This window comes from Fulvia fulva, chromosome 3 (genome assembly GCF_020509005.1).
Source record: "Fulvia fulva chromosome 3, complete sequence".
NCBI lineage: Eukaryota > Fungi > Ascomycota > Dothideomycetes > Mycosphaerellales > Mycosphaerellaceae > Fulvia > Fulvia fulva.
Window position 1 is genome coordinate 1,336,889 of NC_063014.1, and position 24,325 is coordinate 1,361,213.

Genomic DNA, 24,325 nt, shown 5'->3' on the forward strand with positions numbered 1-24,325 from the left:
GCTCGCTTCAATAATGATGGCTACTCGTATGTCCAATCTCCCGTGCGCCAAAGGATGCGGCCAAGAGATTGAGAGCTGAGTTCGCCTTCGCGAATGTACCACTCGACGTCTATCCACCATCAAACAATACTTTATAGCATTCTGGGCTCCAGCTTAACCTGTAGAGCGCTATGGACTACCTGCTCTCCGGCTTAGCTGTTCTATTGACGTACTGGACTGGCCTTGTCATCTATCGACTCTACCTCAGCCCATTGGCGCATCTGCCTGGTCCTCGCCTTGCTGCTGCAACATCATGGTACCACACCTATCACGATCTCGTACGCGGTGGCCAGTATGTCTTTGTTATAGAAGAAATGCATCGCAAGTATGGTCCGATCGTGAGAGTCAGGCCAGATACGGTGCACGTCTCGGACCCACGTTTCATCGAGAAGCTGTACACCCAATCACCTAAACAAAGACGAGAGCGATACTACACTATACTCCAGCTTTTGCAGGCTCCTGGTAGTATTTTGGCGACCAACGACCACGATGCGCATCGACAGCGGCGAGCAGTGCTGAACCCATACTTCTCGCAGCAGAATGTGCGTCGACTGGAGCCATTGATTAACGATGTCCTTGCGAACCTCTTGCGGCGATACGAAGGATGGGCTGCGGAAGGTGCAACCGTGCAGATGAATACCGTGTTCCGAGCCGCGACGAAGGACATCATCCAAGCATACGCTCTTGGTGAGGGACAGAAGCTGCTGGACAAGGAGGACTGTGACGCTGCCTTCTTTGATGTGATGACTCCGCAGAGGATCAGTTATCTTGGAACGCACTTCTACTGGTTGGCATTGATGTTAGCGAGAATGCCTCCCGCGATCATGATACGGTTGGTACCTCGTATCGCTGTGTTCATCCACTTCATGGAGGTATGTGGTCTTGACTTTCCTCCTTAGCCAAAGCTAAGTTCAGCCAGGATCTTACAGCGAAGATCGAGACCATACGAAGTGCCAAAGAACATCCTGAAGGCAAGACGATATTCCACGAAATTATGCGAAGCAAGGATCTGCCACCGTCAGAGAAAGAGACTCAACGCCTTGCCGATGAAGCTATGGTAATCCTCATAGCTGGTTCCGAGACCACCGCTTCGACCCTGACGGCCATAATGTACCACATGCTGAGTGACCGAAAGATGCTCGATCGCCTGAAGTCAGAGCTTAGGACTGTTATGTCTGATAGCGAAAGCTCAATACCCAGCGCTGCAAATATCGACAATCTGCCATACTTGAATGCCATCATACAGGAAGCTATTCGATTATATCCTGGTGCCTCCCACCGCCAAGATCGATGCGCGCCGGACGAGGACCTTACTTATGTGAACCACGCGACCGGGCAGCGATATGTTATACCCGCTGGCACAGGTGTAGGCATGACGGCACCCATCACTAATCGCGACAGAACTATCTACGGCGCAACTGCGGATGAGTTCATACCGGATCGTTACCTTGAGGACCCTAAGCTGCGGAAATGGCAGTTCTCATTCTCGAAAGGTACTCGGCAATGTATCGGCATGAACCTCGCGTACCAGGAGCTGCAGACTCTCATTGCAGGTATTTTCCACAAGTACGATCTGTATGACCCGACGAAGGAGAAACAGAGTGGTCCGACGCTGGAGTTGTACAAGACAGAGAAACGCGACATTGCAATGTATGCTGACTACATGACACCTGCTCCACCCCCAGGCAGTCAAGGACTGCGGGTAGTGATCCGGCATTGAGGACAGGCAGGTCTTCGTACGACTACCTGTCAAAGATGTACAGCTTTACCTAGACGCATCGGAGAAGCGGCGGATACATTTCTCGCAGTCAGGTATGTTGGCGTCGTTCAGCTTGGAGACCATCGGGACCACTTGTATACAGCTATGCATGCAATTTGACAAAGCATTAACCCCATCCACTGCCATGTCTTGTCATTGCATACGATCTGCGCTCCAACGGGCATGCCGCAGCTTGCAGCAGTGACAACTCACGCGACGTCCAGTTCGAGTTACTTATTACATGTGTTGGAGCTTTCGGCCGGACTGCAGCAGTAGTTCGCATTACACCACAGCAAGCGACGGCCGTAAAGAACCTCAGCGGAGGCATCCCTCCGGGTCAGCCACATGACGCAGAATGCAGGAGCTGTCGACGGCCGTAAACAATAGATCGTACTGCTGTGTACAGTCACACTACTTGCAACCATTACGCCGCTTTGCTGCCATGCTCATGCGCGCTTGCTGCAGAAGCACATGTATATACAACCAGAGGTAGGCATTGCCAGTCCACTCTCAGCATACATGTAGCAACTTTGGGATCGTACAGCAACATAAAATGTGCTGTTGGCGGTTGTGAACCTCCAAAGGTAAGCGTAGCGGAGTGGAGCTCTCTACCAACCCTTCTAGACTGCAAAGTAGCGTGCGATCCACACTACCGCTACCCGACGTACAGTGTTTATTATACGACGACATAGGCGTTAGCGACGAGTATATGTTTGCGAGTTCGCCAACAGGCACAGTGCGGTAGGTCACGTGACCCTGAAACTTGAAAGTTGACCAATCAGAGCGAGCGCCAAGGCTAGTTGAGGGCTGGTATAGAGCTTCACTCCCTCGCTGACGCCTCACCTACGTACTCGCAAGCTCGTACTCCGGTGTGGCTAGCGCTCGGTCGCTACGCTTAAACAACACAGAGCAACAAAGACAACGACAGAAATAGTCAACACATACACCTCACCAAAATGTCTTCCGCGTCATTCAACCCCTCCAAAGACATCCCCAGTCTCACTGGCAAGGTCATCTTCATCACTGGCGGCACCGCCGGACTCGGGTCAGGCTCAATAAGAGAACTCGCAAAGCACGATCCCTCGCACATCTACTTCAGCGGCCGCAACGAAAAGAACGCCAACAGCTTAATCGAACGTGTCCGTAAGGACTCCCCAACTACCAACCTCACCTTCATCCCCTGCGACATCTCCTCCCTCGCCTCCGTCGCCCAAGCCTCCCAACGCCTGACCTCCCTTACCTCGCGCCTCGACATCCTCATGCTCAACGCCGGCATCATGGCCACAGCTGCCGCAACCTCCCAAGAAGGCTACGAAATCCAAATGGCAACGAACCACCTAGGCCACGCCCTACTCGTCAAACTCCTCCTCCCTACCCTCCTCTCGACCGCATCCCTCGGCGCAGACGTCCGCGTCATCAACATGTCCTCAATAGCCTACAAACAAGCCCCCTCCCCCGGTATATCCTTCCCCACCCTCAAATCCGCCCAACCCAAACTCGGCGGCGCCGTCGTTCCAGGACATCGCTGGGCGCGGTACGGCCAGAGTAAATTAGCGCAACTGCTGTACTCGCAAGAATTAGCGAAACATCACCCTGAGATCACATCGGTTGCGGTCCATCCTGGGTACATTATGACGGGGCTGTTTGATGGATTGCCGATGATGACGGCGTTGCCGGTGCTGCTGGTGAGTCTTGGGAGGAGAACGCCGGTGGAGCGGGGGCATTATAACCAGTGTTGGGCTGCGACGTGTGAGAAGGGGAAGTTGAGGAATGGAGGGTATTATGAGCCGATTGGGGTGTTGACGAAGCCGGCGACGAAGCAGGCGAATGATGAGAAGTTGGCGGGTGAGTTGTGGAGGTGGACGGAGGAGCAGTTAGAGGGGTATTAGTGGTTGTCAGAAGATGTCTTTCCATGATATAGCGTTAGCGAGCAATGGGTAATGTGAATTGAATGTACAGGCCATTCCACTCCCAACGGGTTGTCATTTCTGCCGTATATGGTATATTGGTGCACAGCTGCCAATGCAGAGACCGCTCATATCCCCCTCCCAGACAATGAGGTTTAACGCCATCCACTGCCCTTGTAGGACTACTCTCCCTAAATATGGTCCAGGACAACACAGTTGGACACATTGGTCTTTCTCTTCGACACGCCGTTGCTATCGCCCTTGCCATAGCTCTTCGGCGGTGGATGCTCGCGCATATACTCCTCTTTTATTCTCTTTGCATCTATGTCCCACTGGGCAGCCTTGGCATCCCAATCCCTTCGCAAAGAATCTGCCAACTCTTGTGCAGTCTGGCTCTGTACCAGGTATGGCTGCTTCGTCGCATCGTCCGCGGCTTTCCACCACTTTCCGAGGGTAGTCCTTACAATGTTGCGTTGGTTCGATACGTTGGCGTACTGTTTCGCGCAGAACGCTGCACATTCCTCCCATTTGTCTTTGGTGTACTGGATGAAGGGATTTACGTTGGGACGACCGGGCTTGGTGGGACGCTCGCCGATTTGGCCGAGGAGAGTTGCGAAGATTGCGGCTTCGTAATCGAGGTCGGAGCCATCAAATGATGGAGCCACCCAGTACGACGGATCAGAAGCACAAACGCTCTTCGCTGGTGGTCCAGCTGGCTTCATGACCCAGCCAGGACTCTTCGCTGTCGGTGTTGCGGTAGGTTGGAATGTCGGAACATTCGCCAGTTGCGTCGCATCTTCCTCTTGCTTGATCGCCGGAACCCCTTCTGGGAGGTTCACTTGCACAGTAGTGGTTTGGCTGATGCTCACTGAAGGTATCGTGCCAGTTGCTTGTTGTAGAGATGGCTGCTGCGGAGCATTTGACTGCGCATGCGCGGCATACTCCATCTTTGCTTCCTGCTTGATCGGGCCTGGTCCAACGAGTGGACTTGGTAGCTTGATCACGCCAGCCATGTGGTCGATGACATCCGAAGCGACACGAAGGCCTGACAAGAGTGCTCCATGGACTGTGGCAGGATGTGTGCCGCACGTAGCCTCGCCAGCGAAGTGCAAATTGCCCACTGGTTTGGCCATCGTGTCATAGTCCCCAGGACGTGTCTCAGGTGCCACGTATGAGTATGTACCTCTTGCGAAAGGGTCTCTTCTCCACCTCGTAACAATGCACTCAAGTGGCGCAGGCACTGGCTTTGTGGTGAAGACAGTGCGCAGTCTTGCTGTGACTTCGTTCATCAGAATGCTAGTTTCTGTCCATTCGGCGTCGTGTGCAGCATTGCCAGCCATGAGGGCGATGAGCATTGGTCGGCCGCTGATCTTGGTAGCGTTCCAGATGAGGTAAAACCGCCCTCTCCTTCGTTCGTAGTCGGACGGCTCCAGGCTCCCTTGTTGCTCAGGGTCGTTCAGCAGGCCAAACATGTCGCGATCGTCGTCCCAGAACGGCTCGTCGTAGAGCAAGATGACCTGACGATGGTAAGCTTATGTCGGAGATATTGTGATGAATATCATACCTTGTTGAGGAGTCCAAACCCCATTCGACTTATCGCCCCTTGTTTCCACCTAGGTAACGGAGGGTCAAAGTCGATGGTGTTTGACTTCAGTACGCCCAACGGCGCCGTCATGACCACTTGATCAGCCTCAATGACTTCGCCATTGGTACATACCACCCTTGTCGGAAGGCGTTCATGGCTTTCCTCGCCATCGTCATAATGTATGCTATCGACAACATGGTTGAAGCGTACATCGAGCTTCGTTGGTAAATTCACCAAACCACGAGGCACCTGCGTATAGCCGCCGATAACTTCAGAGTGTGCACCCTCAAACTCGTTACCAGTGTCTTGGTCGTGACCGCTCAGGCTGAGCTGCGAGACCGGCGCTGCGTTCGCATACTCGAGATTTGCATGATGCCAATTGAGAAGTCGCATATCCAGTGGAGTGAAATCGAGCAGTTCCTGATACTGCACGATCGCCTCGTCCATGACTGTGCCCAGTGTCGGATAATGGCTGCTGTTTGCGATACGGTGTAGGGATATGCTTTGGTTGCGGGCGACTCCATCCTTGATGTCCCATCCCATGCTCTTAGCAGCTCGAGCAGCACTGTGTATCGCGCTGCTATCTTCGGCGACCTGACTTCGGCCGGTCAGCTTCTCGGTGCCAGGAGGCGCGTTACGCCGGCGTCCACGTCTAGCGGCCGGTTTGTGGGCCTTGATCTGTGCCATCGGAATTGGCTCGAGCTGAAAGGCTGAGTACCCATCGGGAGCTGGGTCACGACATCTGTTGATCAGTTCTTCATCGCCTTTGAGTGTTTCCTGCTTTTGAGGCTCGGCTCTGTACTCTCCAGCACGATCCGAAATGTCCGTGTACAGCTCGGTGTTCAATGTGTCTCTCTCCTCTTCCACTTCCTCGCCGTCACAGTCGTAGATGGTGAGCGCGTCCTTCATAAGGTGGTATCGCAACCCGAGCTGACCACGTATGACTATATCAAGCGGATTGCCATGTTCGAACCCTGTAATGATCATGGCGCCCATTTCTGCCGTGTTTCGTAAGCCATCCGGCAAGCTGTTCTTTACTTGACTCCTCAAAGGCTTTGAGTACACCCGTCCGCCAACTCGATCTCTGCCTTCCAGGACGATGACCCGAGGTGGACGTTCGCCCATGTCTGTCCACTTCGATGCTTCCTGAATGAAGAGACTTTCTAGCTGTCGGGCTGTGGTCAGACCGGATACGCCAGCGCCGATCACGACCACTGTGCGTTGCCGAGCGTCTTTGCTGAAGTTTTTGGGTATCTTCGGATTCTTTTGCACCTGTACACAACCAAAATTGATATATCCGTTCCTTGTCAACCACCTATAGGCCACTTCTGCAAGACCAAAGAACCGACTTCCTCTCGCACATCCGGCAGCTTCCTCGGCGGTGATAGTGCACATAGGATTTTGCGTCCACAGTCTGAGTATTGCATTTCGAATGTTGAGATAGACTGTGATTTCTTTGTACATCAGCAGGTCGGCAAGAAGCTTGTGTTCACCAGAATGCAGAGCGTATGGATCGAGCCTGGAAGCGTAAGCTGCGTCGATACATTCGGTAGCGTACACGTCGGCAGGTACGCGGGATGGTATTGACGAACGGGCTTTTGCCTGTACTCGTGGCTTGACGACTTTCGGTGAACGAGGAACAGTGGATGCTGCTGGTGCTGCTGGCTTCGGGTCAGTCGTAGCTGTGGCGCCAGGCGCAGGTACTTTTGGTTCGGGGAGTGGGTGTTTTCGAGGTCGACCACGTTTTCTCTTCACAGGTACTTGTGGGTCGACGACTGGCTGCTCCGGTAATATCGGGATCTTGATTGGAGCTTCTGGGAGCTGAGCAGGTCGAGGTGATGTCGGCTTGATACTGCCATCCGCCAGACGCTTCCGAGACGGAGTATTAGAAGATCCCGCATTGAGTACAATTTCTTCGGCGGCGACAGATGAGGACATTGAAGATATGCCCGTGCTCGGAGCGGAGTCCAAAGAGCCATATCGCTGCCATTTGCCATTGGCATCAAGCTGCCACTTTTCTTTTGTTGATGACCCGTTCGAACTTCGGTCGAACACTTCGGTGCCGGCTGATGATAGGCTCGAATCGTCTTCGTCGGCGAGCAAGTGCTGAGCGATATTCACATCTTTGCCCAGAGCCACGGCTGACGACTCGGCATCGGTTGTGATATATCCAGTCTCTGATATCGCCACCGCCGACCCAGCCATCTTGTCTCTCACGCAAGTGAATGTCCGCTGAGAAACATTTATCGTGTCGCCACCATGTCGTTGATATGTGTGGATGTCGGGTCGTGCTAGGATAGTAGTGCGAGGAGGCTGATCATGTGCCGAGCAGACGGCGCTTCGACATGCAGATTCTGCCCAGTCTGGCAGCAACGAGCGTACGAGCCGAATGTGGGATCTCGGAGGAACAAAGTGTCAAATTTGATGGGTATCGACTGTGTTATCTCATGGAATAGTGTGGTGCTGTGGTATGGGACATAGATGCAGCACTTGCCTCAAGGAGATCGAAGTCGCTGCCGCCGCCCCGCCGACTCGCGCCATCGCCGGACTTCACCTCTCTAACCAGCTTTTCATCTCGATCTTACCCATCCTCAACGCACTCACATATTGTTCATATACACTGATATGGCCAGATATGAGGCCAGAAAAGCCTGTGACGGGTATTTCCGATGATCAAGATGATGGACGATGCTGGAGGCAAGGACAAGTTGCAGCTGTGCGCAGCTCGCACGAAAGAGCTTTGGTACACACCCTCGGCAGAATCATAATTCGTCCTCTCGAGCGCATCCCACGAACAAATGAGACCGGGTAACGATGGCGATGCGAATCAATACCTTTGTATGCGTAATTTGGTCATCTAGTTGTATAAACCGTGCGTCCAGGGGCAAGAAGTTGACATCGAGGATTGCATTCCGGCAGATGCGCACTCCCTCCCATGGCGGCAGATGATAGGAAAAGAGCCATTTGATAGTCTCATTGCACGGCGAATTGTGAAGGCACGTCCTGCCTGGCGCTGACGACACTGATTCATAGCACGAACGCTCCACCTTTCATCGCAGCAGCATCTCTCGGCGTGGCGGGTTTCAGCGAGGCACTGGGTCATCGAGATTCGCGATGCGGCATACTGTTGGAAAGTTGGTCTGAGACTCGTGGCGGCAAGGCGATACTTATTGAGCCAAGCACTACCGCACCGGGTTAGGGGAGTGACTGGACGACGAGACACACATAAACAATTCTCGACTGGAATTGCACTTGCGCAAAGCCCGGAAAAAGAGCATGCATAGTCTCATTCGCTGTTTTGGACAAATAGACAAATCAGGAATGGAGTTTCTCGCATATCATCTTTACTCACCTGCTCCACCCTTCTCACACTACACGCCCCCTCTTCCTCGCCAGGCACCCACACCATTTCGACCTTTCTGCGCTCAAGATAGCATGAAAATATGGACACTGCGGTACCTCTATGCTGCTGCATCAACAGCTTTCAGATCGTCACATAAACTATGATGTAGTGCTGCCACCTTACGAAGCATCTTCGCTGTCTTCCGCAGCTTTGAAACCAAGACCGAGTCCAGCACCTAGCCCTTGCCTTGCGCCTGCGAAACCCAGTCCAGCACCAAGGCCTTGCCTTGCGCCTCCAAAACCCAACCCACCATGACCAGCAGCTTCCTCCTCGTCGTCTTCTTCTTCTTCTTCCTCTGAATCACTGTCCTTACCATTCGAAGTGACATCCATTCCATCACCGCCATCCACACCAGCCTGGGGTGCCGCTTCGATAGCCGGCATGTCCTTCTTCTCTTCGTTACTGATTCCTTGCTCCTTCCTCAGCGCCTCAAACTTCTCGGACGTCTCCTTCAGCGCACGTTGTATTCTCACCTCTTCCTCAGCAAGACGTATCTTTTCTCGCTGCAGGTTCTCCATCGCTTGCAACTTCTGCATACGGGAGCTTTGCATATCGGCCAACTGCTTGCGCAATCGTTCGACCGCTCCGTCAAGAGTAGGCAGAGGAGTCATAATGGGTGGCGTCTTCGGTCGCATGTCTGCTGGATCCGCTGGCGCAGCGTTTTGCGCATATGTCCCGTGTCTTGTTTGCGCCGCTTCGTATGCCTCGTTGCGCTCGCGGTCACTGTCGTCTTCCGAATCAGAGGCGCCTTCTGCAGCTGCAATCTGCGCCGCCATATCCTGTTTCCTCTTCCGCGCGGCTTCTGCTTCTGCTTTGCGACCTAGAGATATCCTGCCATCTTCTGTGTAGTCATCAAAGTTCTCCATGATGTCTTCATCGTCGGCGACTAGTCTGCTCTCTGCTTGGCCATACTTGTCTTGTGGCTTCAGGACGAGTCGTCCCTGCTCATCCTTCATGACATTGTCGTCCAAGTCGTCTTCGTCTAAGTCTGGATCGTCGGGGTCTAGCGATATGTACTCCTCTGCTTGCTGCTCCTTAGCTAGCCGTGCCCGCCGTGCTTTCTTCTCCGCAATTTCAGTAGCTGATGGTATTGATGAAGACTGCTGTTGCTCGTAGCGTGCCAACGAGGATCCAAATTTGGACGATATGTCCAGCGCTTGGGTTCCAGTAGATACACTCTCCAAGTCGGCATCGCCGGGTGTGTTGCACTTCTGAGGTGTGGATGGAGTGCTTGCTTTGAGCTCTTGCAGAGCCGCTGAGCTGTAGTCGGGTCGGTCATCGTCATCCTCAGTCTGCCTGGTGGGAAGCTGTGAAGCCAGAAGGGAAGTTCGCTTGGAGGCATTCCGCTGTATGGCTAACCGCGAAAGATTCGAGCGCTTCGGTGTCACAACTGACGCCTCGGACTCTTCATCATCGTCGACGGTAGATGGTCCAAGCGACGTCCGTAGCGAGGACGATTTGCGGGGGTTCGCATTTGGTCGTTTGAGCGCTGGTTCTACACAGTTTGATGCTGTCAGCATATGCTGAAAGCTAACACAACGTGTCAGAGACGTTGTATCACGATTTTGGAGTGGAGGCATACCTGGACTTTGCGCCGGACTTGCGCCTGAGCTTTCCTCTCCGTCGTCTTGCCCGACCTTGCGAGGGACTCGTCGCGCGGAGAATGTCTTCTTCATATTGCAGGTCGCTGAGGTCAAGTCGTATTATCAAGCATTGTTTGTGAAGAAGCGTGCGAATCGTAGACTTTCTCACATGTCATTGCCAGCCGAGTGGTTCTGCCAGACCCTTGTTTCACTGCCGGCTTGGCGACAAGGATCACTCGTCACACTCCCGACTGCCTTCAATGTTTCTTTCACACCTCGACCCCAACAACATTGTTTTCCTTGTTGATCGACGTGTCCTCCTTCTCTACACAACATTCTCCTGCTTCTCTTCTCAGCATCGCTTGGCCGGCGGCAACGGTCACGAGGGCTAGGATGATGCTGCCCAGCATCGAAGCTACGTGCATTAGCTGAAATGCACATCATCATGCAAGAATAATCACCGACACACCCTCTTCACAGCTTGGTCACCTAAGCACGCGAGCAACGTCCAAGCAATTCTGCCGACCTCCACCTTCGCCGAAACAATGCACTTCGCCGCTCCATCCCGAGGAGGAGGTCGCCCTCGACAATCACCACAGCCGTGGATCCAAGCATTGTTCTGCGCCAGCGCCACTCTCTTGCGCGTTATCGTCTTGCGTTTAGACAAGAGTTTGACGGCAATTGTTGATCTCGTGGTGACAACTCACAACGTGCCTGGCCCCCGGTACAGTACACGAACCATTGCTGATACTTGGGAGAACGTGAATCCACCCGTAGTTCAAGAGCTGTACCATAATATCCAACCCGAGCCGATAAGCATGTCAATACCTTGGCAGCGGTACAATCAGCCGAAGTACAATGTAAACGTGCTATTAGCCGATCGATGACCGAAGATGCTCAGCCGACCTCCTGCACAGCGTGAGTACCTCTTCACGCCACAGCCATCGATCTTCAAGGGTGCGGAAGAGGGTGTGATGAGGCCTGGCAAGCTTTCAGAACCTCGAGGGTACTTTCGTCAGTATTGTCCGATGCTTGTGTGGATCATTCCTCTCGACTCCAGTCTTTCATGTCCTTCCCGTATCGATGGCCTTGTTATCACAATTCTACGAACGAATTAGGAACTTTCGACAGGCTCGTGATGGAGTCTCAGTGGGAAATCATCCGGATCTGCTTGATCAAAGCAATCGGAAGTCTACCCGACGCAAGCTAGATGTCGCAGTCAAGACAGACCTTAATCGGCGTGCTACCAACTTGGACCAGGAGGGCCGCTCCAGATCATCCACATTGATGAGATATGATGCCGTCGTACCGTGCGGCATTTGCAGGAAGTCTTTCGATGCCGCGCTACCACAAGCCCTGTTCGCACATCTTGCAGGGCACTTCGATCGACGATACATATACAATCGCTGCGAAGCATGTCAGATCAATTTCGTGTCCATGCAAGATCTTCGAGCCCATCTGAAGTCTGTTGTTCTCAACAGGACCTGCGGCTACATGTTCAACCATAATCACCCCTGCGGAGGCCATCACCCGCCGCGAAGAAGACCTGGTCGTGGAATAGCACCCATTCAGCAGAAGGCAGCGGCAGACAAGGACAGCGACCGCTTTGACTTTTGCTATCGGCTCCGTGGCTGGGAGCATGCCCAGCTCGCTTCATATGGAAGCACTACTCCCACAACAGCTGCGTCACCCAAGGCTGCGCATATTACCCACTGGGGCCTTCAGCACACTGGTCTACTGAGAATGTCCTTCCTCAACTCCTCGCGCACTTCGCACTCGACCTGCAGCACGCCTGTCTCGTATGCGATGGCAGGACAGCAACTCGACAATGGCATGGATGGTGCTGCAAATCCTTTGGGGGCTGCTCTATTGCGGGCAATCTGTACTGGTAGCGTGGAACTGGTCGGTGCATTCATCTATGCTGGAGCCAACGTCAACTTCAGGGACACATATGGATTCGGGCCAATGCACTACGCGGCACGTTATGGATCGCCTGGTATCATTCGACTGCTTATTCGAACTGGCGCATCCGTCGACGACCACGACCGCAAAGGAGAGTCGCCTTTGACGCACGCTATCCAGGCTGGCATATGTGATCTAGCAGAGTGCTTCATCTGCTTGGGTGCCGCACTTCAAGAAGATCACATCGCTCATGCAATCAGTGCCGGCGACCGATCTGTTCTCGAGATGCTGCTCAGGTACTGGAGACGATCCGGCAGGCCCGACGAGACATTGGATCCATCCCTGCTCGCAGCCATCAAACAGCGGGATAGACGCGTCGTTGACGTTCTCCTTCGCAATGGTGCACATGCCTCGGCGGAAGACGATGCAGGAAACACTGCTTTGACACTGGCAGTCGAGACAGGTGACAAGGAGATCGCCCAACTACTGCTAGATTATGGCGCACAGCCCGACTGCTCACCGGGTATGCAGTACAACCTCCTTGTGGACGCGCTGAAGTATCGACATCTCGCAATGGTGGAACTATTACTGTCCAAGGAAGTTGTCTGATCGTCGATGCGTGCTTTACTGGCCGACGACTGCATGTGATTGCTCGGCACCAATCGCTTGCCACGAGAGGCGAACAGCTTAGAGCTGTATACACATGCTGTGCTTTGACACCGTATCTTATAAAAGACCCTGCTGCTCTTGGTTTATGGCACAACCCTACTACCGCAACATCAACACCACGACACTGACGGCCTTTACGATCGACGATAAAGTTCATACAGACCATTTAACACGATCCGTGATGCTGTCGCAGCGGCCAATAATGCTCGCTAGAGCCATGTTCACAACCACACTTCTCTTCTCCAGCGTAATCACGCTCGTCTCCGCCTGCCCACAGCCAGATGCCAGTACGAGCAAGAAGCGTTGGTATGGAGTCGGAAACCCTACCCTCCCAGAGCCCTACACCATCAACTCCTGGCCAGTAGTCCCTGTGCCTGGTCACGCTGGCGAGTTCGAGCAACCAGTTCGCTACTGCTGGGTTGCGCAATCCGACTACGATTCCCTCCATGCCCTCCTCGCCGGAGCCATTTCGAAATGGGACGTGGCAATGCAGCAATCCCGCCTCAAGATCCGACCAGACAAAGGAGTCGAACTCGACGAAGAAGGCCGGCCACTGCAAAAGCCGGAAATACACCTCTGCGGTTCTGCCGGTGTCAGTGCGGACGCTCTGTACATTTCGGATGTCACAGATGCCCAGGAGGCCTCGCAGACTTCACCTGGGTACTATGCTGACGAGGACGATGAAGCAGGTCGGCATTTGCTCAAGTTCAGTCAGAGTATCACGAAGCCGGGAGAGTATACCGCTGCGGATGGCATCGTTCTGGCTCATGAGCTTGGACATGCGATTGGGTTGGACCATGAGCATGCTCGTCCGGATGCTGCGCAGTGGATTGACTTTCACTGTGAGAACTTAGCAGATTATGAACACGTGAAGACCAAGATCGCGAAGGCAAAGTCTGGCGATACCATCGAGGAAGCCTGCAAGTCCAGAGCGCTGGCTATCAAATACGGCTTCTCTGCCTTTGCGTACTTGCCAGATCCCAGGTTCGGGGTGATCGGTCAGTGGCAATGGTCCAAGACATTCGACTACGACGTGAGTACAATATTCCCCGCCCACGCCCGTGAGGTCCAGCCCAAAGCTAACATATGCCAGTCCATCATGCTCTACAACTCAAGATCCAACAGCAAAGATCCCAACAAGCTCGATGTCATCACACGCAAGGGTAAGAGCGGCAAGGCAGGTCAGCTCGAGATGGGGTACATGGGCGAGATTGGTATGGGTGACACGGCTCGTGTGGCTCAGCTGTACGCGGATTCGGAGGAGGAAGATTGGGATCCTTATGAGGAGGAGGAGTGGAAGCCGACGTCTTCTGCGTTGGCGAGGCGGCATTTGCCGACTACTATTGCTTAGAAATTGAGCACGGCGGCGATTAAGAGGCTCTTTGTGCTCTTTCAGTAGGTCAGCGAGCGATATGATGGGAGGCGCTTTAACTAGAGTGGAGATCTCTTCACAAGAAATATCTCAAGCTGGTACGGTTCCATCACAGGCGGAGGCGAGACCAGAGGCGTCGTGAGTAGAGCGAGAACATCGATTGAGGGGAGCAGACAGAGAGTGTGTATGGACGTAAGTCGTTATGGTATAGGCTTCTCGCCACCAGGCTCTTCTGAGCTGGTTGGCCCACCTCTGCAGTGGGCTCGTGAAGTAATGTACATTGGCGCGAGACGCTACATCAGCCTCCGTGCGCCTGTACTGTCTATACCATGGTCAAGTAATGTGATGTTGAGCTGCTTAGGTATCCCTATGGCATGGTCTCCAGTTCGGCTGTCATGTCCAAGCTTCTTAGACCAGCTCCTCGCTCTCCTCCTTCTCCTCGGGCTTGACGTCGTCGTTCTTCTCATCTGCAGTCCTTTAGTGACGTGCTCATGTTACGGCAAAGCTGTGAACTTACCATCTTCCTCCTCAGTGACAGCAGCAGGCGACTTGGCCTTCTTAGCCTTAGCAGCACCCTTGCCCCTCTTCGCCTTTGGCTTCTCTTCGGCAGCATCACCCTCTCCCTCCTCAGCAGCGGCCTTCTTGCGCTTGCCACCGGCCGCCTTCTTCGGCTTCGCAGCAGGAGCCTCGCCGTCGCCATTGGTGGCTGGTGCGTCCGCGTTCTTGAGAACCTTGGTGGCGGCCTTGCCGGTGACGGTCTTGAAGCTCTCAGTCTTGGACTCTGGGTTGTAGGCTTGAGAGGCAGCTTCCCAGTTGGTCTGGTGCATGTGTTAGTGGAAATGAAGGAAGTGAGAAGGGGTTGGACTCACGCCGCTGCGGTCGCCGGTCAACCAGCAGAGAGCGAAGCGCTTGAGGTCGGTCTCGGAGACGCCTTCGAGCATCTTGGCTTGAGACATGGTGGTTGGTGATGGATGCTGGCGGTAGATTGTGACTGTGATTGTGTGTGTTGATGGATGTGAGATGGTGATGTCGTGATGATATCTTGTGGTGGTTGTTGGATAAGGAAGTGAGGAGGACGGCAGAAGGATGTGATCGTCTTTTGAGAGTCGAGAACAGAATAAGAGCAAGGGTGACGGCCCGCTGCTAGGTGTGATTGTCGGCGGATGCCTAGATCGTGCAAGGTTCGTATTGTCGTCTTGCGGCCATGTGAGCTCTCGATTGACAAGTGAGGATGCAGGAGGTCAGCCGGACAATACTTGATTGCATTCACTGGTCCTCGCAGCAATGGCAATAGCGACGGCCCAGCCTGTTGAAGTCGGAGGAAGTCAGGGGTTCCGCGTAACGCATGGAAATCCAGTGTGCATACTTTGGTCTGCACGACGATGAAAGGCCAGGAACAGACAGAACGCTCAATTGAAGTCCAGTACTAGTCTTGCTATGCGTACACATCGCCGCATCTCCTGATCGATGGCCTCGCTTCCTGGATGAGCCTCTCAAGCTCGCGTGCACGCTCGGTGGCCACGAGGTCCCACTGAGCATCGCATCGCCTTCTTCAGACCATCTCCTCCCCATCCTCACCCTCACTGACTGCTTCCCCCTCCACAACCTCCTTCGCCTTCTTCCCCTTCTTCTTCGCTCCACCCGCACCCGCACCCTCCTCTCCATCCCCCTTCCCTCTTCCGTCCCTTCGCCTTCTCCTTCACAGGCGCCTCACCCTCACCCTCATCTCCAGTCACGCCACTGTCCATAGCATCCTTGATCTTCTTGCCCATGACCCATATCTGGCGCTTGAAGCTATCAGGCTTGGCACCGCCGAACTCGCGGGCGGCTTTGTCTTTGTCGAACTAGAGGTGGCGTGTCAGTAGAAGAGGTGGGCAAGGGTCGTGGTACGTACTGCGTAGAGATCTTCGGTGGCCAGGAAGGCGCATGCTAGCTGCTCGAGGGCCTTTGGGGTGCAAACTTTCTGGGCGACGGTGAAGGAGAGTTTGGTGGTGTTGATTGCTTCTTTTGCTGGTGCCATTGTGTTGATGGCCGTTGTCTGTTCTTGGAGTCGAGGATCTGTGAGTTGAATGGTATTGGAATGTCGAATGCTTGGTGTCAGTGTGGTTTGTGGATAGAAACAGGAAGAATGAAGGCTCGAATGGTTATAGATCTGCACTCGAAGCTGATTTCACATCTCGCTTCTTGTGATCCCCACTTGAGGTCGCCCACTCTCAGAGTTCACATGGATGTTGACTGTTCATTTCGATGAGCTAGGAACTCAATCTTGGACCACGAGGTGGACGCGCTCTCGCCTCACGCGTAGAGTGCTCCCATCCTAGTCTTTGACCCCCCGAAGGTAGAACAGGTCCGCTTTAAAATCATCACTCACGTGCATGCGCCCTACCTCTTTCCCGAGCTCTGCTACTGGACGTATATGCTCAAGATAGCAGGTACACAATCCCTTGAACGCCGTTCCCATGCACTTATGTCCCCGAAACGATAACATGCATACATCTGTCTAGCTGTTGTGGTACTTCCTGACTCGCTGGCCACCCTCGTAAAACAGACGGTCGACAGCTGCTGCGACTGTCAGGGTGCCACCGATGACAGCGGCAACACCAGTAAGGAAGCCGGCAAAGGTCTTGGTCCGGGCCTCGCGGTTGACCACCTTCATGGGAGAGATATCCTATTGACAATGGTCAGTGTTTCCTGCCATCTTGAATGGATGCGACTTACGTATGAGAAAAACACTCCGGGAATGCCACCTCTAGCGTGCAGACGCTCCTTGTGGCCTTCCTCCTTGGCATCGCCGCCTTGCAAGGAGCGCTTGTGTGATGTGACAGAGTATTGATGGGTCTCGATGCTGCCACCCTCGCCCTTGCCATATCCTCCAAGCTCGACCAATTCATGTGGCAAGTCCAGAACCGAACCGGATGGCTTCCAAGCCAACGGTAGGTATGCAGTGGACACGACCTTCACAAAGTACATGAAATTATACGACTTCTCGTCCGTCGCCTGTTGGGTGCCGTCGAGTGGGTTGAGATGATGCTCTGACCATGCAATACCCTTCTTGCCCACCTTGTTCACCACATCATCTGGCAACTGTGGTCCGAATCGCAAAGAATGGATCTTGTGCGTGAAGGTGTGCTGCACTCCTTCCGGCGAGTTGAAGAAGTTCTCCAGGTCGTGCACGTGCATGTTGCCATTGCTGAAGCTCTTGCCTGGCGCGAAATGGAAGTTGCCCACGACCTTATTGACACGGATTCCGCCCTCGATTCTGCATCCTTCCTTGCGCTGCTCGTCCAGGTGCTCGCTGTAGTGCTCACGCTCGCACTGCTCAACGTTCTCGCCTCGACCAAACGACCAAGATACAGCAGCGTATGCCTCTCTTACTTCAGCACAAGTATTGCAGCAGCCCGACTTTACTGCATTCGACGGCGCCGGTGCTCCATAACACTCTCCACAGTAGTTTGGGTCCAGATGTTGTGCTGCCTCTTCCACACCAAGATCCAATGCCTTCTTCTCGATCTCACCGCCACCCTCAGACTCCGGCCTTAAGCGTACCTTGTTCACACCATGCATGACACCGGTCTGGACCTCCCCACTGACGTCCATCACGTCGAGCGTAAGCAGCTCACACGGTATCCTCGGGAACGAAATGTTCATGTGTATCTCCATCTTCTCTCCTCGTCCCTTGTCGACGATAAGCTCGGGGTGTACTGTTATCCTTCGGTAGTCCGCCCATTCTCCCCAGGCGAGGTACAATATAAGCAAGAGGGAGGTCACTGTCACGATGCCTCCGGATGTCGTCCGAATGCGGGCATCTTCGACAGTCTTGGTGAAGGCATCGAGCCGTGTGAATCTCGATTTGGGTGCCATTGTGGGTGTATGTCGGATGAAGCGATTGAACGGTCGTGTGATGCAAGCCCGAAGGCTGAGGGGATGTGTAGAGCTGTGCTTATGCTGCAATCGATGCTCAGACGTTGCTCGATCAGCAATGAGTGTTCTGACTAGGCAATAGTCGTGTGGAATACGGCCATACGGCTAGACAGAAGTGAATGAAACGAGCGACGCTTGTGGTGTCCCGCCTCTTTTGGACAGCTTGCAATGCAGCCGCACTGGAAAGCATAGCTCCGCGTGCCTGACCAGGGGCTCTGGCGCTAGCTCGAAAGAGCCACGTGTAACGACCATGAAGTGATTGAAGGAGCACATGTTTGCACGTAGATGTCGGATGTAAGTCGAGTTCGTTAGACTCACTGCAGACGCTTAGCATATGTGCACAATGGCGACACAGCAGCATGAGTCCATCGTAGACATGTAGCATGGGCTACGTCATACTCGCGAGCTGCATGTGCGAAAGTCCAACAAGCGCGGAGGTTGTCCTTTCATATCAACAAAGCCTCCACCTCTGAATGCAATGAGTGCCATCCAAGAGCTTTCCCAGCAGCTCACTGCACTTTCGGAATCCCTGAAGACCACGAACACGCTCATCAGCCGTCTTCACAAACTCAAATTCGTGCCTGGATCAGAACCGCTTGATGCAGACGGTGGAGTGCGCGTGGAGTTGGCACAAGACATCCACCACAGCTTGAAGCAGCTCGAGGAGGAACTGGAGTTTCTGAAGCAGGAAGCCGAGGAATATACGACAGACGGGGACCGATACCGACGACACAGCTCCAACGACGGCGAGGAGGCACGGTTACAGGCAAAAGTTGTGAGGCTCAAAGACGAGCTCAACCACTCCCGGCAGAAGTACCGGAACGCACAGGTCGCAGCAAAGTTTGCAAGCGACGAGGCGAAAAGGAGAGAACGAGAGGCAGTACTCGAAGGCTACAGGAAGGAGGCAGAACAGCTCGCTGCCGCTGGAGAACAACCGAACGGGTCGACTGGGAACGATCGTGAGCTGCTGTTCGCAAGCAGAGGCCGGAGAACACAGCAGCAGAAGCAGCTGACAAAGGACGAGATATTGGTCGACGCATCAAATGACCTGACTTCTGGCTTGCGACGAACTTACGACTTACTATCCACCGAACTTTCACGATCACGATTCGCCCAAGAGACCTTTGACGAGTCGACAGCGGCGCTTGCACAGCTTGGCGAGGACTACACAAGTCTTGACAGTATCCTCAGTAACAGCAGAAACCTACTCGGCACACTCCTTCGCAGCCAAAAGAGCGACACCTGGTACCTCGAGAACGCCTTCCGCATCTTGATCATCACCCTTGTTTGGCTATTCTTCCGACGAATCCTATACGGACCATTCTTCAAGCTACCTCTATTCTTGTGGAACGTCTTTGCACTCTTCACCAACTGGCTATTCCTGAAGCCATTGTTCTTCCTGCTGTCGGCAACTGGCATCCTCACAACTGGACCAGCTTCCACCACCTCAATAGCGGCGTCAAGCTCATCTCGAGCACCACTGATAGTCCAGCCCTCAGCGACAGGTAAACCGCACACCCGACCATCCCACATCAGCGCAGGTCAGCCCGTTGGTCTTGGGGGCACAGGAGCCAAGCTTCCACCGGACCCAGAGCTCGAGGGGCGCATTTCTGAAAGCATTGCAAAGATGGCGCAGGAAAGCGCCAGGAACGATCTACCAAGGCGAGGTGACGGTACGGTACTAGAGGAAAGAGGTGACGTTCCTGCGAATCCTAAGAAGAAGAACTTTGAAGCAGATGTTGAAGATGCGAAACAAGCAGAGAAGGAGCCACAACGGCGAGGCGATGGCACAATTCTCGAGGAAAGGGATGAACCGGCGAATCCGAAGAAGAAGACTTTCGAAGCAGATGTTGAGGACGGGAAGCGTGCGAAGAGGGATGAGCTTTGATGTGCCTATGAGGTATATTGCAATGCACATCATTTACGATACCGACTCTTGCTTACAGTTCATGCTGACGAGCGATGACCCCGAGTCTGACCTCTGGTCGCACAGTCTGGAGGCAATCTCAAGTCGCAGTCTGATGCGCGTCTTCATACTCTGACTGCTGTACTTCATCGTGCCAGCTCGTCTTCTGCAGCACACGTCAGCCTGGCATCGCGCCGCGTCAAGAAACCTCACTTACGCCCAACGATATCGCCATGTGCGCCATGACAGTACTGTTCGTGCCACCGTGCCAACGTGTCTCTCCAGCCTAAAAGCATGACACGATCAGCTTCAGGCCCTCGTGACGATGGAGCTCAAAACACCTTGATGGCCTCGAGTACTCAACTCCATCTCCACCAGAGACTTACTGTGGTATGCACAACATCACCAACTTGCAACTTCCTCGGCTTCTCGCCCTTTGAGCATATCAGACCTGATCCCATCGTCACGGTTAGGATCTGGCCTTTCTCGTGTGTATGCCAAAAAGTACGAGCGCCGGGCGTGAAGCAGACCTGGCAGAGGGTAAGTCTTCTGCCATCACTTTTGAAGCACTCCTTACATTGTTCCCCATGCATGAGCCGTCTTCTGCGGTAAAGACTGGGTCCATGTGAACTGTTCCGGGGAAGGTTTCTGTTGGCTGTTTGGAGGCCGTGTCCGGTTTGTGGGCGGAGCGGATCAGTTGCATCGTGGCGATCTTGGGATTTTGACTCTGATCTGGTAATGCTGATGATCAGAGAGGTGGACGACTGTAGACTTATATTGCCTTTCTGAGGTACAGGTCAGCTTCGAGCTCTCGTCACCTCACACTTGAAGCTCTCCACCTTCATGCCGACTTCGGGTACATGCTTCATCGGCTGAGCATACCGATGCCAGGCGAAGCCTACGATGTCACGGTGAACAATGGCAGCTCCGTTACCCAACGATGTGGTTTTGATCATAATATCGCATCTGGACGTCGACACCTTCCTCGACTTCCGCCTGACTTGCCATAACTATCATGTCCTCATCAGCGCTCACATCAATGAACTTTCCGGAGCAGTTGCCCGTAACACTTTTCCTGGGCAGACCAGGATCTTCACAGAGGTCTCAAACACTGGACTAACCCACATACAATGGCTCAAATCTCTTCGATACCATCAACTAGGATCCATCTTGGTAGAGCAGACAGCCCCATATTCCTACCGAGCTTTCCCTATAGCAGCAAATGATCCAGCTGGTGGATATGATCGAGACAGGTTGGCTCAGGCCTGGAAGACGTTTACAAGCCTCGCTTCGATGGAAGTGGACTCATCAGTGCAATCGGGCACAGCCCTCGACAACGCGCTCAACCTCTGCCGCAAGCAATGTGAACACATCCTGACTGTGCCGTATCAGAATAGCCGCCACCTCAGTACACTCCTACGCTTACTACAGAAATACATCATCGGCGAGCCTTCGCCTGAAAGGGACGCTGCCGCTATGGCCTGGCAACCAATTCTAGCAATTCTCCTACAAGAGGGCCCCGAATTGTTCTGGAAGTCCTGGTGGGTAAGTAGATGTGCTTCCGAAACAGACAGGTACCTGATTAAACGCACCCTCGAAAACGCATGGAGAGCCTCCACCGCCGAGGACTTGAGGATGTTAGGTCGCAGAATCAAAGTGCTGCTAGCAGTCAACGTGAGGATGCGAAAGTACGGGATGAGGGCGATGAGGAAACATTCTGCTGGGTCGAGTACGCCGACCACGATAGGGCCACATGAGAATCCGACTGCGCGAGATACTGGGATTGAGTTCTCGACAAGAATTGTCCAAGTCGAGCAGCTGGTTGAGGGTATCGATAAGGGTAAAGTCCTATTATCTGACCAAAGGGTCGATGCAGCGAGTGTGGTTTGGGATGAGCTCCAAGCTGAGTACATCTACAAGGTCAATAAAAAGATGGAGGCTTTGGGACCTGATTGCAGTGGACTGCCAGATCATAGAAATGTCCTGTATGGCAGACCTTGGCCTGGTGTTCATCGATAGACAGAATACCAAGCTGGCGATGATAGAACTCGGACAATTGTTCCATTCACTCCGCACGAACGCCTTCAGCATGTGAACACCATGCTGAAGTATTGGCCGTGGTTCAAGCTCCATTCACCACCAACTCATAAATTTAATCTCCAAAGCAGATCTACTTTCAACCTTAGACGCTCTTTCTTCAGATTCGCAGCTAGACAACACCACCAAAATGGCCCGCCAGACTGCGCCGCTGCAGCTAGAACGCGAGACCACCAAAATCAGCTCAGGTCCGCCCAAGACCTCGTCTACCTCCATAACAACGCAGCCGGTTCCCACTCTCGCACATCTAGACACACCGCACCCAGGCATGTGCATCCTCCGATCCGCCCATGATGCCTGCAGGACCGAGATCACTTTCGCCATCCAGCCAGCGCAGCCCAAAGAAGACGACTCTGGAATAGGAGTGTATTGCGGTAAATTCTACGACATCCGAGGCGATCCACAACCAGCAGTGGTCAAAGTCTTTCTCGCAGTTGAGTACGTTTTACCTCTCGAGTATGGTTCAGGGCCCACGTACCGACTGTCGAGTCCGCAGTAAGACAAAGGTCGCAAACGCTCGAGCTGAAAACGAAGCCAAAGCACTTCATCAGCTTACCAGTCGAGGCTGCGACTCGGCTCCGAACTTGCTCGCTTACTATACTATCAAGCGAGAGGGATTGCCGCTCGAGCATTATGTGGTGATGTCGAAAGTGCCAGGCTTCGACGTGGGCTATACCGCGTGGAAAGATCGAGAGCAGCTTGGGAAGATCCGCATGACTTTCAGGTCTGCTATTCGGGATGTCCACCGTTGTGGCGTTGATAACGGCAGTCATCGTGCTCGCAACTTGATATATGACGAGGTCAACGACAAGTGGTCAGTAACTGCGTCTTCGCACGATTGAACTTTGCTGACGTGAACTTGGAATGTAGCTACATCGTCGACTACGAGCGTGCCTCGTTCAGCACCAATCAGAAGAACCCAATGACGTTCAAGGGGGATCAGGTCTGGACAGAGGACCCGGATGAGTGGGAGCTCGTCTGGCAGACCAAGGGTTGATACTTTCTTTCTCGCGAAGGCATGTGCTATGCAGTCGGCGACGCATGCGCTGCTGGCCCTGTCGATTTCGTTAGTGTGGCGCAGGAGAGGAGCTCTCGGAGCAGCATAGATCTCGACAGCGGAAGAGGTCGCCCACACAGTCAACCAACGCAGCTTTCATCTCTCGAACAATGACAGAAATAACGATCTCGTGATGGCTACCCGTCCCAAGCACGTTCCTCCCTTGGATATCCTGGATCAAGACGGCCACGACGAGAATGTACTGATGACTGGGAAAATGAAGCAGGTGGAGATAAACATCTATCGTCGTCGTACTTACGCTTCACGTTGCCTTAGGTATAGTTAGACCGTCTGATGGAACGACCAGGCGTAGTCCTCGTGCGCTTGGGTCCTGTTTTGGCTTAGAAGGAGAGCAGTATTGCTGTGGCAGTCGTAGATAGCAAGTCGAGTGATGACGGTGATACGAGATCGTGTGCCTCATAATCCTACAGGGCATGGCCAGGGCCCAAGCAAGTCTTCCAAGGCTCAGGACCTTTCGTTGCTTGACTATGCCAAGCATGGTTACATCTGCACGGCGCATGTCAGCGAATGTCCACATACATGATTGCCGCGTGCGAAAAAGCGATTGAGTATGTCAGATTCCCATTTCTAAGCATCGACGGCCAGGTATGTCGACCTGGCCGTACCTTTTCCGGCTCTTCCTAAGATTATTTGGGTATTGCATGATGCAATTCATCATTGTGTGTTGCTGGTAGTGAAGAAGGGTAGCTGGAGCTCGTGACTTACCACTGTGGCCAGGCAGGGCATTGTTGATACGGTCATCACATGGCTGTTCTGGTGATGTCCACGGAAGAGAATCTTTTGCGGCGAAAGAATCAAAGCGGCAGGCACCGCCGCAAGTCAGGGCCGTGCCGAGGCCGTGCCTATGGCGCGCGTGGCGTGCCTGTCAGTTCCTGAAGCCACCTTTACATTGCAGCTGCATTGTTGTTATTAGCTGATCAAGCATGCCACGGGTCGCAGATCCATGAGACATAAGCAACCGCTAAGTTGAGTGAACTATACACCTTTCATTTCCTTCTCCTATCGCGATTCTGCAAGCTGTACATAACATCTTGGAGAGTCTTGGGCAGGATCTACCCGGATCGCATCCGAACAACAACCACGCTCGCTCCTTTGTCCTCATCC

At 53.5% G+C, this 24,325-nt stretch overlaps 13 protein-coding genes across 13 annotated transcripts; 7 read left to right on the top strand and 6 right to left on the bottom strand.

The window, feature by feature from the left end:
* Positions 1 to 170: 170 nt before the first annotated feature.
* Positions 171 to 1,759, top strand: CLAFUR5_08031 (Cytochrome P450 monooxygenase astB; the record flags this gene model as incomplete). Its single annotated transcript, XM_047907179.1, has 2 exons — positions 171 to 911; positions 959 to 1,759. 2 exons carry the CDS (start codon positions 171 to 173, stop codon positions 1,757 to 1,759), a joined length of 1,542 nt encoding a protein of 513 aa, XP_047759695.1.
* A 995-nt stretch (positions 1,760 to 2,754) lies between these two features.
* On the top strand, positions 2,755 to 3,687 carry CLAFUR5_08032 (uncharacterized protein; the record flags this gene model as incomplete). The annotated part of the gene is made up of 1 exon (XM_047907180.1): positions 2,755 to 3,687. One exon carries the CDS (start codon positions 2,755 to 2,757, stop codon positions 3,685 to 3,687), a length of 933 nt encoding a protein of 310 aa, XP_047759694.1.
* Positions 3,688 to 3,896: 209 nt separating this feature from the next.
* Positions 3,897 to 7,495, bottom strand: CLAFUR5_08033 (Lysine-specific histone demethylase 1A; the record flags this gene model as incomplete). The annotated part of the gene is made up of 2 exons (XM_047907181.1): positions 3,897 to 5,222; positions 5,270 to 7,495. The coding sequence occupies 2 exons, from the start codon at positions 7,493 to 7,495 to the stop codon at positions 3,897 to 3,899; spliced, it is 3,552 nt and encodes a 1,183-aa protein (XP_047759693.1).
* Positions 7,496 to 8,812: 1,317 nt separating this feature from the next.
* Positions 8,813 to 10,369, bottom strand: CLAFUR5_08034 (uncharacterized protein; the record flags this gene model as incomplete). The annotated part of the gene is made up of 2 exons (XM_047907182.1): positions 8,813 to 10,188; positions 10,276 to 10,369. 2 exons carry the CDS (start codon positions 10,367 to 10,369, stop codon positions 8,813 to 8,815), a joined length of 1,470 nt encoding a protein of 489 aa, XP_047759692.1.
* Positions 10,370 to 12,082: 1,713 nt separating this feature from the next.
* On the top strand, positions 12,083 to 12,787 carry CLAFUR5_20245 (Ankyrin repeat domain-containing protein; the record flags this gene model as incomplete). Its single annotated transcript, XM_059463081.1, has 1 exon — positions 12,083 to 12,787. The coding sequence occupies one exon, from the start codon at positions 12,083 to 12,085 to the stop codon at positions 12,785 to 12,787; it is 705 nt and encodes a 234-aa protein (XP_059318921.1).
* Positions 12,788 to 12,881: 94 nt separating this feature from the next.
* CLAFUR5_08035 (uncharacterized protein) lies at positions 12,882 to 14,198 on the top strand (the record flags this gene model as incomplete). Its single annotated transcript, XM_047907183.1, has 2 exons — positions 12,882 to 13,880; positions 13,941 to 14,198. 2 exons carry the CDS (start codon positions 12,882 to 12,884, stop codon positions 14,196 to 14,198), a joined length of 1,257 nt encoding a protein of 418 aa, XP_047759691.1.
* A 429-nt stretch (positions 14,199 to 14,627) lies between these two features.
* Positions 14,628 to 15,175, bottom strand: CLAFUR5_08036 (uncharacterized protein; the record flags this gene model as incomplete). Its single annotated transcript, XM_047907184.1, has 3 exons — positions 14,628 to 14,686; positions 14,737 to 15,037; positions 15,089 to 15,175. 3 exons carry the CDS (start codon positions 15,173 to 15,175, stop codon positions 14,628 to 14,630), a joined length of 447 nt encoding a protein of 148 aa, XP_047759690.1.
* Positions 15,176 to 15,799: 624 nt separating this feature from the next.
* On the bottom strand, positions 15,800 to 16,239 carry CLAFUR5_08037 (uncharacterized protein; the record flags this gene model as incomplete). The annotated part of the gene is made up of 2 exons (XM_047907185.1): positions 15,800 to 16,063; positions 16,114 to 16,239. The coding sequence occupies 2 exons, from the start codon at positions 16,237 to 16,239 to the stop codon at positions 15,800 to 15,802; spliced, it is 390 nt and encodes a 129-aa protein (XP_047759689.1).
* A 480-nt stretch (positions 16,240 to 16,719) lies between these two features.
* On the bottom strand, positions 16,720 to 18,080 carry CLAFUR5_08038 (uncharacterized protein; the record flags this gene model as incomplete). Its single annotated transcript, XM_047907186.1, has 2 exons — positions 16,720 to 16,887; positions 16,938 to 18,080. The coding sequence occupies 2 exons, from the start codon at positions 18,078 to 18,080 to the stop codon at positions 16,720 to 16,722; spliced, it is 1,311 nt and encodes a 436-aa protein (XP_047759688.1).
* A 538-nt stretch (positions 18,081 to 18,618) lies between these two features.
* CLAFUR5_08039 (uncharacterized protein) lies at positions 18,619 to 20,028 on the top strand (the record flags this gene model as incomplete). Its single annotated transcript, XM_047907187.1, has 1 exon — positions 18,619 to 20,028. One exon carries the CDS (start codon positions 18,619 to 18,621, stop codon positions 20,026 to 20,028), a length of 1,410 nt encoding a protein of 469 aa, XP_047759687.1.
* A 118-nt stretch (positions 20,029 to 20,146) lies between these two features.
* Positions 20,147 to 20,749, bottom strand: CLAFUR5_08040 (uncharacterized protein; the record flags this gene model as incomplete). Its single annotated transcript, XM_047907188.1, has 4 exons — positions 20,147 to 20,212; positions 20,264 to 20,332; positions 20,433 to 20,576; positions 20,624 to 20,749. 4 exons carry the CDS (start codon positions 20,747 to 20,749, stop codon positions 20,147 to 20,149), a joined length of 405 nt encoding a protein of 134 aa, XP_047759058.1.
* A 215-nt stretch (positions 20,750 to 20,964) lies between these two features.
* On the top strand, positions 20,965 to 22,065 carry CLAFUR5_08041 (uncharacterized protein; the record flags this gene model as incomplete). Its single annotated transcript, XM_047907189.1, has 1 exon — positions 20,965 to 22,065. One exon carries the CDS (start codon positions 20,965 to 20,967, stop codon positions 22,063 to 22,065), a length of 1,101 nt encoding a protein of 366 aa, XP_047759059.1.
* A 208-nt stretch (positions 22,066 to 22,273) lies between these two features.
* CLAFUR5_08042 (uncharacterized protein) lies at positions 22,274 to 23,140 on the top strand (the record flags this gene model as incomplete). Its single annotated transcript, XM_047907190.1, has 3 exons — positions 22,274 to 22,581; positions 22,640 to 22,957; positions 23,014 to 23,140. 3 exons carry the CDS (start codon positions 22,274 to 22,276, stop codon positions 23,138 to 23,140), a joined length of 753 nt encoding a protein of 250 aa, XP_047759056.1.
* Between the last annotated feature and the right edge of the window lie 1,185 nt (positions 23,141 to 24,325).